At 40.5% G+C, this 15,655-nt stretch overlaps 1 protein-coding gene across 9 annotated transcripts in view; it reads left to right on the forward strand.

Annotated features, from left to right (window-relative positions):
* The first annotated feature begins 6,259 nt into the window (after window positions 1-6,259).
* The window catches only part of upf2 (UPF2 regulator of nonsense mediated mRNA decay), a 38,110-nt gene continuing 28,714 nt past the window's right edge, over window positions 6,260-15,655 (forward strand). For 3 of the 9 annotated variants that reach the window (XR_010011524.1, XM_062993998.1, XM_062994066.1), the window contains exons 1-3: window positions 6,471-6,540; window positions 12,511-12,885; window positions 14,067-14,846. Coding sequence is in view for 8 of the 9 variants with exons in the window: in XM_062993998.1 (XP_062850068.1) it covers window positions 12,512-12,885; window positions 14,067-14,846 (1,154 nt within the window). In the remaining variant the exon portion in view is untranslated. Of the gene's footprint in view, window positions 6,322-6,470; window positions 6,541-6,718; window positions 6,809-7,640; window positions 7,685-12,507; window positions 12,886-14,066; window positions 14,847-15,655 lie in introns of those variants that run through there. The other 6 variants (XM_062994033.1, XM_062994043.1, XM_062994024.1 and 3 more) reach the window with 6 other exon arrangements.

Below are 15,655 nucleotides of genomic sequence, written 5' to 3' on the forward strand. Positions count from 1 at the left end.
TCTATCTCAGCAAAACAATAAACCCTGAAATTGTAAGGCATCATTCAACACCTGCCCCATTATGTTGCCCAAAATTATACCAGTCATACTAAATATGTCAGCCAAAAAACTTACATATTGTAAGCCATCTAACAAATCATCCACCATCCTAAAATTCTGTTACAGACTCATTCTATAATAGATTGAGTTCATTTTTTGCCTCAAACATCTACACACAATCACCAGTAATTACGAAGTGAAAACTGGGTTTAGAAAATATGCTATTTTATTTTACAGACAAAAATCTTTTATTCAGGAGGTACAAATCTGTACACACCCTTAGCCTAATACTTGGTTGATGCACCTTTGGCAGCAATTACAGCTTCAAGGCGTCTTGGTAAAAGAAGCTACGAGCTTGGCACACTTGTTTCTGGACATTTTTGCCCATTCCTCTTGGCATATCCTTGCAAGCTCTGACAGGTTGGATGGGAGAGTCGGTACACAGCCATTTTCAGCTCCTTCCACAAATGTTTGATTGGATTCAGGTCTGGGCTCTGGCTGGGCCACTCAAGGACATTCACAGACTTCCTCCAGAGCCACTCCTTTGTTCTCTTGGCTGTGTGCTTCGGGTCATAGTCATGTTGGAAGGTAAACCTTCACCTCAGTCTGAGGTCCAGAGCACTTTGGAGCAGGTTTCCTTCAAGGATCTCGGTGTACTTAGCTGCATTCATCTTTCACTTTATCAGGACTAGCTGCCCTGGTCCTGCTGCTGAAAAACATCCCCACATCATGATGCTGCCACCTCAATGCTTTAGCCAGGTGATGAGCGGTGCCTGGTTTCCTCCAGACGTGACGCTTGGTATTCAGGCCAAAAAGTTCAATTTTGGTTTCATCAGACCAGAGAATCTTGTTTCTCATGGTTTGAGAGTCCTCTAGGTGCCTTTTGGCAAACTGCAGGCGGGCTGTCATATGCCTTTTACCATAAAGGCGTGATTTGTGGAGTGCTGCCTGGAGTGCTGCCCATCTCCACAAGAATACGCTGGAGCTCTGTCAGAATGACCATCGGGTTCCTGCTCACCTCCCTGGCCAAGGCAGTTCAGTTTGGCCAAGCGGCCAGGTCTAGGAAGATTTTTGGTGGTTTTTAACTTCTTTCATTTATGAATGATGGTGGCCACTGTGCTCTTTGTGACCTGTAAAGCTGTAGCAATGTTTCTGTATCCTTCTCCAGATCTATGCCTTGACACAATCCTGTTTCTGAGGTCTGCAGATAATGTCTTTGACCCCATGGCCTGGAGTTTGCTCTGATATGCACTGTCAACTGTGGGACCTTACATAGGCAGGTGTTGCCAATCCCCAATTATGTCCAATCAATTGAATTTACCACAGATATACTCCAGTTACATTGTAGAAATGTCTCAAGCAGTATCAGTAAAAACAAAATGCACCTCAGCTCACTTTTGGGTGTCATATCAAAGGGTGTGCACTAGGGCTGGGCGATATGGATCAAAAATCATATCTCGATATTTTTTCGCTGAACGACGATATACGATATATATCTCGATATTTTTTCATCCCATAAGGTAAAAACAAAAAGACACTTCTGAGACAAAGCTACATGTTCCAAATTTTTTACAGGCACTTTTATTAACATTCAGTCCCACTCACATGTTTGGACATTGTTTTACATCACCGTCGCCAGAACATTAACATTTGCATTATAATATTTTTTTTTACCGTATAAAACTCAGTTCTGTAATACAGGCATAACTAATCGTTCATGTTACTGTGTAACTATTACAACATTTAATGCATTTTAATCAGCGTTCTGCTTAATGCACTTATTATTATTTAACAGCTTTATTTGTTGGTTAATTGCTGTTTGCTCCTTGTTTACTGCAGAGTTTGTTCATGAAATTGTATTAATTTTTGGTTGTTTATTGGCCGACAACAAGAAATATATAATAGAAGATAAATAAATAAATGACGTGTCGGACGTCGGGCGATCATCCAGTATAAACTAACACGTCCACGTACAACATCCAGTACAGAAATCACTTCCCCATAATCTTTGTTTTTTACAGATAGAGCAAATATATGCACGTCACATATACAAACACACAAGTCAGAACAACAGGAGACGCACCATTATGTTATTATTACTTTCTCAACACTTGCATACACTGTTTATATATAAAGTAAATACGTGCATGTCAGCGCGTGCATGCGCTTGTATGTATTTCCGTTTTCCAATATTGGTTTTTGAAACGAATAACGACCCATTTTCTTGTTTTTCAACTTTGGGATTTAAAGTGAAAAACGAATGACCAAAGGTACACAGAGCTGGAACCTTTTGTCTGGACTTGTTTTCGGCATTCTCTACAGAATACATTATTCTGCTGCTCATCTGACACTTCTCCACCACTGAATCCGAACCATCTCCAAATAATTGAGCCATTATTATTATTTTTACTAACCAGCTCCTCAACCGTCTCCATGCTATCATGGGAGTTTTACTCACAGAAATGTGTTCTGAGGGCAGAAAGAATTGGCGGTGGGGAGGGCTGAGTTGTGTTCAGTGAGGGAGAGAGGCGGGGCAGGTGAACATGTGCAGAGACAAACTGGGAGAAGAGAAAGACGAACTGTCGGATCTAACTGGAACGCAACATCTATATCGATATAAGCGATATTGTCTTATCTTATATCGCGTATGAAAATATATCGATATTTTATAAAATCTCGATATATCGCCCAGCCCTAGTGTGCACACTTGTGTACATATGATATTTTACATTTTAATTTTTAATAAATTAGCACAAATGTCTAAAAAACTGTTTTCATTTTGACATTGTGGCTATTTTATGTAGAATTTTGTTATAGAATGAGTTAATTGTTATAATAATTGTTATCTATTATAGAATGAGTCTGTAATGTAATAAAACGTGGAGAAGGTGAAAGCTGTGTGCAGACTTTCCGGCTTGACTGTATGTAACTTTTGATCCTAATGTTTACAGGTCTTCATGCAAACCCCTTTGAGTTACAGCTTGTTTCTCTCTTACCTTTTTTACCATTAAGCCAAGTTTGCATTGTGCAATTTTAGTGAGCTTAAAAGTTGCTAGTTTTCACACTATTTAAATTATCTAGCACAGAGAAGTTGACGTCCCTTTTCCTGAAAACAAGCTGAAGCATGAACTCATCTGACCACAGCACACTTTTTCAATGTCTTTGGGTCTATCTAGGATTAGTTAAGGTCCAGAGAACTGATGTATGGCTTTCTCTTCACAATATAGAGTTTCAGGTTGCATTTATTGATGCAGCAGTGGACTGCATTAAGTGACAACAGATTTTTAAAGTACTTCTGTAAAGTACTTCTAAAGTAAAATGTGGTTATATTTATCACAGCAGTATGACAGTTTCTCAAGCAATGGCTTCTAAAGGCTTGAAAGTCACGCACATTTGACAGTGGTTTCAGGCCTTGCCTTACACTGACTAAGATTTGTATTAGTTCCTTGGATCTTTTGACAGTATTATGTATATTGGTACCATTGGTATGGTTCAACAAGAAATGTTTTTTTTAACTGACTGTTAAAATGTTTCCCACAAAGTGGTAAAGTCTCTCATTAAGTTTGCTACAAAGTGTTGAGCCACGGCCCATCTTTGCTTGCAAGGCCTTTGGTGGATGCTTCCTTAATACCCAATCATAATACCATCACCTGTTACCAGTTCATATGCATATTGTACAATGTTTCAAAATAGTGTTACTTGAATATTCTATGCTCTGTATTATGAATTCAGTAATTAAAGGAATTAACAGAAGTGTCCCAATATTTTTTTTATTTACTGTATGTCTGTGAATGTATTTTATTTGTTTTTTTTTCTATGTCTATGATGTGCAAAAACAATACTAGTGAGTAATAAGACAGTGACGACCACAGACTGCTAAGTGGCTGAAGTCTTATATTTTTAGTTCCCATTCCCAAATCATTAAAAAGTGTATTAATAAGAACACGAGTGCTACACATGCCTCTGTTCCAACAAGTTTGTTGCATGTCAAAGTCAAGTCAAAGTGAACTTTATTGTCGTTCAGACTATACAGCTAGGAGTGCACAACTGAACGAGATTGCGTTTCCCAAGCTCCAATGTGCAGAATATAAAACAAAAAAGAGCATATACAAGACAAAATATACATTAAGTTTTAAAAAAGATATACATTAAGTAAAAAAAAAAAAAAACACTATTGCACATACATTGTAAACACATAAAATACACGTTAAGTAAAGTAAAAAATTTATACACATTAAGTAGGAAATGTTGCACATAATTTGCAGTGATGAGGTACCGGTGTAAAAAATAAATAAAAAAGCCTGGTGTTAAACACTTAATTTATTGCACAGAATATAATAGAAGAGTAGCAGCATGATGTAGGTATTTAAATCTTAATAAATAAATGTGGTTAGAAAGTCCGTAAGTGTGAGCAGGTATGTTGTGTGTGCTGTTATAGGGAGTTGAGTAATCTGGTGGCTTGTGGAAAAAAGCTCTTGCTGAGTCTGGCGGTCCTGCATCGCATGCTGCAGTAGCGTTTGCCAGAGGGCAAGAGACTGAACAGTCCATAGGCCGGGTATGTGGGGTCACCAACTCTTGGCTCTTCTGAGGCAGCGTGACTGGTATAGTTCTTGTATGAAAGGGAGTGAGGTTCTGATGATCTTCTCCGCCGTCCTCACTACTCTCTGAAGGGATTTCTGGTCAGAGGCTGTACAATTTCCATACCAGACTGGGAGGCTGTTGGTCAGAATGTTCTCTATAGCACCTTTCAAAAAGAAAGTTGTGAGGATCGGAGGGGGAAGGTTTGCCAAATTATAAACGTGTAAATATTTACAAGATGCACTTTTCTAGGTTAAATAAAGATATAATCAAGACACGCAAACACATACATAGATACATACACTGATCAGCCATAACATTAAAACCACCACCTTGTTTCTACACTCACTGTCCATTTTATCAGCTCCACTTACCATATAGAAGCACTCTGTAGTTCTCCAATTACTGACTGTAGTCCATCTGTTTCTCTGCATGCTTTTTTAGCCTGCGTTTACCCTGTTCTTCAATGGTCAGGACCCCCACAGAGCAGGTATTATTTAGGTGCTGGATCATTCTCAGCACTGCAGTGACAGTGACATGGTGGTGTTGTGCTGGTATGAGTGGATCAGACACAGCAGTGCTGCTGGAGTTTTTAAATACCGTGTTCACTCACTGTCCACTCTATTAGACACTTCTACCTAGTTGGTCCACCTTGTAGATGAAAAGTCAGAGATGATCACTCATTTATTGCTGCCGTTTGAGTTGGTCATCTTCTAGACCTTCATCAGTGGTAAAAGGACTCTACCAACAGGGTGCTGTTGGCTGGATGTTTTTGGTTGGTGGACTATTCTCAGTCCAGCAGTGACAGTGAGGTGTTTTAAAAAGTCCATCAGCATTGCTGTGTCTTATCCACTCATACCAGCACAACACACACTAACACACCACCACCATGTCAGTGTCACTGCAGTGCTGAGAATGATCCACCACCATGGCTGGATTACTGACCGGGCCAGTGGGGCCAGCGCCCAGGGGCCCTTGAGGTCAGGGGGCCCCGAGGGGGCCCTGGCCCAAAACATTTTGCGATGCCTATCAACATTTATGATACAATATATTTTTATTTCCGAGGGCCCTCCATTTTAAGGATCCTCTGACTATTAGGGACTTTGACCCCAGGGCCTCTTGGGGGCCCTAGCCATGCTTTTGGGGCCCCTAGCCATGCTTTTGGGCCCCTTATGAAAATGGATGAGGCGTTGTGGCACTGCTGACTTCGACTTCTGGCTATTAGGGGTCCTAGGAAAGAGGGGGGCATATTTTTAGAGGGCCCTGGTTATGAGAGCCAGGGGGCCCTAGAGAAGAGCAGGGCATACCATTAGAGGGCCCTAGAGAAGAGCAGGGCATACCATTAGAGGGCCCTTGATCACAAGAACCGCCTGAACTCACTGTCACTTCTGGCCATTGAATCAGATTTGGTCAGACAGCTTAATTTTGATGAATTAGTGGATGACTTTGCAAGAAAGAAGAGTAGAAAGAAACTTATATGAAATAGATTCTTGTGTTAGGGTTAGTTATTGACAGGTTGTTTTATGTATAATTTATTTATGGGTTTTTTTTGGGGGGGCAGACTATCCTTAATCCGTCCTTGTCCACCACCCAAATAATACCTACTCTGTGGTGGTGCTTACCATCGAAGAACAGCATGAACGCATGCAGAGAAACAGATGGACTACAGACAGTAATTGTATAACTACAAAGTGCTTCAATATGGTAAGTGAAGCCAATAATAGAAACAAGGAGGTGGTTTTAATGTTATGGCTGATCGGTGTATGTGTGTGTGCTTTCAGTAAAAATACACATTCCGTTTGGTATTGACCATGCTTTATATAGTGTATGTATGTTGGACCGATTGGGCGACGTACTAAATTGTATCGAATACTCCGACAACTCCTGTACAGTGGACTGGTTACCTGCCATCTTCATAATAAGGTAGAGTACTGTTTTTTTTTATATGTAGGCTGCGTCCCAAACCGCACCACACCCCATACTTGCTAGACGCTCAAAACTGTAACTACACTAATGTTTGTGCACTAACTAGACGCACTACGTAGTCAGATGGTATGAGGTTTGGAACACAAAACAAAAGCGTTTGCATTTTGTTCAGGCGCTAGAGTTGGGGTCCTGTCTGCAAAAAGCTAGTTGAAAGTCAACCATTTTACCAAAAACAATCGTATGTTTTCTATTTCACTTTGTGAAGGTAAGATAAAATGTTCATTTATGTCAATATCAGCTGAGGAATGTGTGGCGTGGTGTGTTTGTTTGTATTCATAATGGCGGAGTTGGTGATGCTGCTCAGTGTTTACATACAAACCGAGTTCAATGGCCTGAGACTGACATCAGCTAAAGCTATCACTAGCTAAAGCTAACACTGACAGTTCTTCATGAGAAACGGTTTTAGAAATTAGCGCATTATTGCTTACCTCTTTTTAACCTAAAATATGGTAACCAATATTTAAAACTTAAAATACATTTGTTGTTAGTTGTAATTTCTGCATTTGTAAATATAATGGCGCGTGAAGTTTCAATACTTATTGATAGCTGTTAGCTAACAAACTTAGCCAACGTTAACGTTATCATGTAGTGCGCAGTATAAAGTTGTTAAAGTAGAAACTATTGAATGAACTCAGACAGATACGCAAACAAAGAGTTTATAGATTTATAATAAGCCATATAAGTCATATCTCACACATAGTAACGTAACTTCGTCTCTACAGGTAGCTAATTTACCTTTACATGTAGATTGTTTGTTTGTTTATTAGGATTTTAACGTCATGTTTTACACTTTTGGTTACATTCATGACAGGAACGGTAGTTTATCTTCACACAAGGTTCATCAGTTCACAAGTTTATATCGAACACAGTCATGTGCAATTTAGTATCTCCAATTTACCTCACTTGCATGTTTTTGGACTGTGGGAGGAAACCCACGCAGACACGGGGAGAACATGCAAACTCCACACAGAAAGGACCCGGACCACCCCACTTGGGGATCAAACCCAGGACCTTCTTGCTGTGAGGCGACAGTGCTACCCACTTAGCCACCGTTTACATGTAGAACTAATTATTACAAAAGGTAACACGTTGTGTGTAGTTACTATTTGATATTTTTATCAGACAAACAAGTTTATGGTAGAAAAAAGAAAAATATAAAATAGTCTGTTTCCTATTGTTATGTATACATTTGTAAGTGTTCTGACAGTAATCTATATGTATCTGTAATCCGTACGTCGCCTCACTTGATCATTGAATTTGATATAAATTTATGTAGATAAGTACATAACAGTGCAAATTAGAGATGGGACGATCGATCGGCTACGAATCGGTATCGGCCGATTTTTAATCAAAATATGCTATCGGCGATCGGCCGATATTTCCTAAAAGTAGCCGATCCGATCGTGTGATATATAAAGACCATGTTAAGTTAACAGCTCAGTGGATTGATCCAGACTTTGAGCTACAAAGCACCAACCATCACGTCACCATTCATCAACCATCGTACAGAAACCACAGTGAAAGCTCTTCATGACCTCTTCGTGATCATTAACGTTGTGCATCATACATACGATGTAATTTTGCTGATTGTAATATTTACTTTAAAAAGATAATTCAACCCGGTCACATCTGAGTCGATTCTATCAGCACGTTATATAAACTCGTGGTTCACTTTGGTAAATCGTGAGCGGTTCTTACTTGTGATGTAGATGAGAACAGAAGACGTTACAGAGCCAATCAGAGGCAAAAGTTTATTCATTAGCAAATTCGTTAGTTCAGGATCATCTGCTGAACTTCTAGGATCAGAAAACTTTTAGCTCCTTAGACGAGTCTGACTCGGTTACAGATCTGTGGTAATAACAGTTTAATTAAGCTTTTTAATTAAGCTTTTTATTGTAAGAGAGTCACACAAAATGTTCTGTAGTAGCTGGTGTTTATTTAAAACCACGACATTTAATTAATAACAGTAAACACGGAGAGATAACTGAGAAGAGAAACTTACGCTTCACATAAAACGAATCAGCTCATGAATCAATGAATCACTTATAGCGATACTGTGAACAAAGCGTCTCTTCTAAAGGCACACACACACATACACACACGCACGCGCTGCTCCGGTTTATCTTCACTGTGAGGCTCTTTTTAAGTTTATTTATTTTATTTACTGCTAAACCTACACCCCCCCCCCCCCCCCTCCCCGATCGGAATCGGCTATCGGCCATCGGCCGATGTCCCTGAGAGGAGATCGGAATCGGTGCCAAAAACCCCGATCGGTACATCTCTAGTGCAAATGCTGTCTCATTTACACTTTTAATAATGAGACAGTGTTGCTCTAATTGTAAAAATTGTGAAATAAAATCAACTGTATGTAACAGGTGCCTGCGTAATATGGCCTCAAAAACAACTGATACTTGTCAGTAAGTTAGACAGTAGCGAACAGTGGCGGCTTCTGCCAAATCTCTCAGGGGGGGGGGCAATTGTTGTGATGATGGCCAAGGTGACCCGTTCAATGGGTAAATTAAAGCTTAAATAATTAACATCTCAAGTCATCTGTCAGTTTGCCCTCACAAATTACATGGAGACAGACCAGCTTTACCATTAATCATAAAATTAAGTAAAGCCTTCACACTAACAATTTAATTCAGTCTTCATCAAATAGCATTTTATTTTAGGTGTAGCAGATCCAGAATAAAGATTGGCATCGGGGCTGATGTGCAATGAATAAAGAAGTACAAATAAACAGTTGGGGAGATACAATAAGTGCACAATTCAAGTGCAAAAAAATCACAATTCACTATTTAAAAATTACATTACTTACTTGTAATTTACTTGTAACTTATATGATTTTCCCCCCTTTGTAGATGCTTGTTGTTTAAATTTGGTCTGGATGGCTCTAATTTTTAAGTTGCTAATTTATCCTGATTACTGAATGCCATTTCCCTTAATGACACGATGGAGTTGCTCCGAACTGAGGTGATGGTAGTCATGGTGACGAGATCGCGACACCAGGTTACGTGTGACGCAAGCACGTAAGTGCGTGCCCTCCCGGAACCCATTCAGAATGTATTGCAGCGCCTGCAGTTCGAAAAAAAGAGCCTTAACATGAGAGTCTATGAGAGCAATCCGGGGCGATTTTCTGTCAGACTGAAATTGCCCCAAAAGGGGCGGTACTGTACGGAACACAACTCGACGCTGATTGGACTACGATATTCAGAGGCAAGACAGACTGTCCAGAACAGTCACAGCTGTGATAGAAAAATTTCTTCCCTTTCGTCCTTTGGTGGTGCGTCGCCCGATCGCCCTAAGCAACGAGCCGCCCCTGGTAGCGAACCGTGACATTTAAATGTGACAAATTGGCCTTATTATTGTTATTATTATTATTAATACTTTTTTGACCTTAAAAATAACATTTATATTCCGAGAATAAATTTTACAATACTTTCAGAATGAAAAATTCTACAATTATACAATAGAAACAAGTTCAGAGAAATCTTTACCTCTGGGGTCATCCTGATGACATTTTCACTTGGAAGCCTCTTCTCTCAGGTGGGGATGACATCCACAGAAAAAATCAATTTTTGGACCGAAAGGAGACTTTAGCTGGGTCTTCTTCCTCATCAGAGTCTTCATCCTCTGGGTTGTACTCTGTGTCCTCTTCTAAAGCCTCCTCACTGTCAACCTGGCTTCTCTCCTCCTGATCACTGTCATGGTCAAATACGAGGTCCACAGCTTTAACTGCAGTTTATCTCTTGGCCATTGTGCTGCCACAGACTGAACTCAGAAAAGCTTTATATACCAGAGCTGTGAGAAAGTTGTATGATTGAAACAATGTTGCATTTTTCTTTTTCAGCAGGTGAGGTTCCCATGGGATAAAAGGAGAGTAGATATGTGCTTGAACTCTGTTTTATACACTTATTGTAGTCTTACCCATTTATCTTCAATGACTGGTCATTTTTGACCGGGAACACCATGGGTGTATACAAGTTCCATAAAACACAAATTTTTATAAAAATATTTCAGATTCATTTTATGTGTTCAAATACAATGTGTGAACAAAGTCATGGAACCTCATGACAAACAAATGAAATTTACTGCACTTTTTTACTTTTACATTTTCAGCATTTAGCAGACACCTTTATCCAAAGCGACTTACAGTGCAGTTACAGTATACAGTATGAGCAATTGAGGGTTAAGGGCCTTGCTCAAGGACCCAAAAGCAGCAACCTGGCAGTGGTGGGGCTTGAACCAGCGACCTTCTGATCACTGGTCCAGTACCTTAACCACTAGGCTACAGCTGGCCCGTGATTTTTTACAGAGGAAAGTTGTGGAACACAACAGGAGGGTTAAATTCTTAGAAGCACTAGGACCTAAAACACCATAGAAAATATGGAAAATCAATTAAACTCTACACCCTCACAGCCACGCAAACAACATCCTAATCCTGGGGTGGGCAATTTAATTTTGCAAGGGGCCAGATGAGAAGGGGCAGGCCGTAGCCTAGTAGTTAAGTACAGGACTAGTAATCCAAAGGTTGCTGGTTCAAGCCCCACCACTGCTAGGTTGCTGCTGTTGGGCCCTTGAGCAAGGCCCTTAACCCTCAATTGCCCATACTGTAACTGTAATGTAAGTCGCTTTTTGGATAAAGGTGTCTGCTAAATGCCAAAAAGGTAAAAGTAAAGAAACTGGGACTGTTGTGAAGGGCTGAACCAACAGGCTTAATCTTAATTTTGCTCTATATTAATTTTATCTCATTATAACAGGCAGTAAATTGTATGTTTTTGATAAGCTGTTACTGGAAGAAGAGATGATACAGTCAGGCAATGAAAATGCGAAGCAGGCAGAGTAAAAACATCAACATCATTTAACTATTTAATGAACTATAACGAAAACAGTTTTGAACAAAATGTGCAGGTTTTAAATTTAAAAACATGTTTTTTAAATGTGCAGGTTTAAAACTTTACACAAAGTGCTATTGCTATTTTGTTTGCAGTCTTGTTTTTCATCCCTATGTTCTTGTTGGATATTGCTTCTTGATATTACAAAGCTGGTCCTGAATGCTTCGTTCTTGGATGTGTAAAACTTAAAAAAAATCCTTGTTGCTTTTGCAGTTCAGATGTAAGCGTTCTGCATTGTACAAGTTCTTGTCCTTCTCTGTGTTTTTGGTACCGTGATAGCGATTTAAATTCTAATCCTTAAACAGTAATCTGGTCGTCACAAACTAAACACACAGCTTTACATCTGCCTTAAGGGCGGCACGGTGGCTAAGTGGGTAGCACTGTCGCCTCACAGCAAGAAGGTCCTGGGTTTAATCCCCAGGTGGGGTGGTCCGGGTCCTTTCTATGTGGAGTTTGCCCTGTGTCTGCATGGGTTTCCTCCAGGAGCTCCGGTTTCCTCCCACAGTCCAAAGACATGCAAATAAGGTGAATTGGAGATACAAAATTGTCCATGACTGTGTTTGACATCGAACTTGTGAACTGATGAATCGTGTGTAACGAGAAACTACAGTTTCTGTCATTAATGTAACCAAAGTGTGTAAAACATGACGTTAAAATCCTAATAAATAAATAAAAAAAGTAAACATGTTCTGATCAAGGAGAGCTGGATCACCACACTGCGTATAAAGTCGGTGGCCACTTATTATTACCAGCCAGTGTTGGGTTTTGTTCATGATAGCACAGGTCTGTGTTGACAGACACACATTCACTTTATATAAAATATACAGTATAACAAATACCTACAATAATGTGCTGGAATATTTCAAACCTGAACTGCTATGATCCAGTATGGTAGTTTGTCTCAGAAACTACTACTTCACACTGGATTCATGCATCTTTATTGGCATCTGCTGTAAATAATGTGTAATTATTTGGGGAATTGGCAATTAAAGCGTGTTCTGTGTTTCAGCAGAATGCCTGCTGAGCGCAAAAAGTCAATGAACATGGACGAGAAAGAGTCAGCCTCCTTCAGTAACAAGGAGAGAGAGAAGGAGAGAGATGGGGATAGGCGAGCCACCTTCTCCAGAGAGAAAGGTAGAGATGAGAGCAAGATGAGCGCCAAGAAAGAAAGCGGAAAATCTGCAGATGAAAAAAAACGAAGAGCGGAGGAGGAGAAAAAGAGAAAAGAAGAAAAAGAGCGCAAGAAGAAGGAAGAAGAGAAACAGAAGGCCGAAGAGGAGCAAAAGAGGAAAGAAGAAGAGGAGCGAAAGCTGCAGGAGGAACAAGAAAAGAAGCTGCTGGAGGAGGAAGCTAAGCGACAAAAGGAAGAGGAGGCAGCACAGCTCAAGTAAGATTTTTTAAGATGCTTGGAAATAAAAGGATCTCCTCTGATGTTGTCTGACTTTACACCTTTCTGAGATTTTGAAATTCGTTAAATAAATAGTTTCTAAAACTTGAAATCAATATACACTATATTGCCAAAAGTATTCACTCAAATATCCATACCCATCCAAATAATTGAATTCAGGTGTTCCAATCACTTCCATGGCCACAGGTGTATAAAACCAAGCACCTAGGCATGCAGACTGCTTCTACAAACATTAGTGAAAGAATGGGTCGCTTTTAGGAGCTCAGTGTATTTTAGAGTGGGGTCAGCGGATGCTGAGGCACATAGGTCGCTACAGACCTCCAAATTTCATGTGGCCTTCAGATTAGCTCAAGAACAGTGCATAGAGAACTTCATGGAATGGGTTTGCATCCAAGCCTTACATCACCAAGCGCAATGCAAAGCGTCGGATGCAGTGGTGTAAAGCACGCCACCACTGGACTCTAGAGCAGTGGAGACGTGTTCTCTGGAGTGACAAATCACACTTCTCCGTCTGGCAATCCGATGGACAAGTCTGGGTTTGGCGGTCGCCAGGAGAGCTGTATTTGTCTGACTGCATTGTGCCAAGTGTAAAGTTTGGTGGAGGGGGGATTATGGTGTGGGGTTGTTTTTCAGGAGTTGGACTTCCAGTGAAAGGAACTCTTAATGCTTCAGCATACCAAGAGATTTTGGACAATTTCATGCTCCCAACTTTGTGGGAAAAGTTTGTGGATGGCCCCTTCCTTTTCTAACATGACTGCACACCAGTGCACAAAGCAAGGTCCATAAAGACATGGATGAGCGAGTTTGGTGTGGAAGAACTTGACTGGCCTGCACAGAGTTCTGACCTCAACCTGCCAGAACACCTCTGGGATAAATTAATTATATCTAAAAGGGCATTTTGTGCATGGCTACCTATAGTTCACTCCTGCTAATTGAGTCAGAGTGGGGTTCAGGTTTAGCAGATGATTCTTTAGGGATGAGAGATGTATCATATCTTTTATCAATAGTCTTTAGTCTTCAGAATTTGCTAAATGAGTACAGTACGAGATATACAAGATGAAGTAATTCAGAAATAATTCTCATATTTAAATAACTCCCGTCATTTTGTGCTGGATAGTGTGACAAAAACTGTTCTAAATGCTGTGATCTCTTGTCTTTAGAGAGAAGGAAGAAGCTCAACAGCTGCACCAGGAGTCCTGGGAGAGACACCAAAGCAGAAAGGAGCTGCGTGGAAAGAACCAGCACGCTCAGGAGGGCCGTCCTGAGGAAGCCTTTTTTAGCCGCCTGGATTCCAGCCTCAAGAAGAACACAGCCTTCGTCAAAAAGCTCCGTACGCTCACGGAGCAGCAGCGCAGCTCGCTCACTCACGACTTCGACACACTCAACCTCAGTAAATACATCGGCGAGGCGGTCAGCTCGCTGGTCGAGGCCAAGCTAAAGATCTCTGATGTGGGCTGTGCCGTACACCTGTGTTCTCTGTTCCACCAGCGCTATGCAGATTTTGCTCCACTCTTGCTGGCTGCCTGGAAGAGGCACTTTGAAGCACGCAAGGAGGAGAAAGCTCCAAACGTAAGCAAACTGCGCACAGACCTGCGCTTTATTGCTGAACTCACCATTGTGGGGCTTTTCACTGATAAGGAGGGGCTTTCGCTCATCTACGAGCAGCTGAAAAACATCATTGGCACAGATCGAGAAACCCATACCCATGTTTCGGTGGTGATCAGCTTCTGTAAGCACTGTGGAGACGACATTGCTGGCCTGGTACCTCGCCGCGTGAAGAGCGCAGCTGACAAGTTCAATCTAAACTTTCCTCCCTGTGAGATAATCAACATAGAGAAGCAGCAGCCTTTCCAGAACTTGCTCAGAGAGTATTTTACCTCTCTCACCAAGCACCTGAAGAAAGATCATAGAGAGCTGCAGAACATTGAAAGACAAAACAGGTAAGCTTTTTGCTCATCTACAAGCAGCTGAAAAACATTATTAGCACAGATTAAGTGTGTGTGAGGGGGCATACATATGAAAAGTAAAAATTTGTGTAATAATAAGAGCTGTAATTTGCTTGCACTGCAGCAGAGTGAAATATAATATATGTATTAAATACTGATCTCTGCTGCAAACTATAACAAGTGTATTTCTGGACCAAACTGGGCCCATAACCATAGCAACACTGTGTTCCCAACATGGCTATTGATGTGCTTAGTCCGAGGCTGATATAAAACTCTGATTCAGAGACAAGAAGCCAAGAACCTACAGTTGCGAAACTACTAGTAACTTCCACGGGCACAGCTCAAAACCAGCAACCCAAGCCTTTAGTCCCCTATGAGGGGACATTGAGTAAGAGAGAAGGAAGTTATTCTTTCATGAAATTATACCCACAAAATACAACGCTATTGAAATAAAGAAGGAAATAATAATAATAATAATAATTTAAGATTTAAGGGCGAATATACTTGTATTTATAACAAAAAAGACCATTTAAGACATTAGAAAGGTTAGGTAAGGGGGGGTTTGGGAGGTCTGGCACCGATTCTGTTTACATTATTTCCTATGGGAAAAATAGGTTTAACTAACGAACATTTTGACTTAAGAACAGCCCTTCTGAACCAATTAAATTCGTAAGTCAAGGGTCTCCTGTACACATGTACAGTACAATACATTTTTTACATATTACAGCCTGTTTGAATTACAAAGAAAATGGCCATATTTAAGTAAGATGAGACTATGTAATCAATGTTTAATGTTACTGTGT

This window comes from Trichomycterus rosablanca, chromosome 1 (assembly GCF_030014385.1).
Source record: "Trichomycterus rosablanca isolate fTriRos1 chromosome 1, fTriRos1.hap1, whole genome shotgun sequence".
NCBI lineage: Eukaryota > Metazoa > Chordata > Actinopteri > Siluriformes > Trichomycteridae > Trichomycterus > Trichomycterus rosablanca.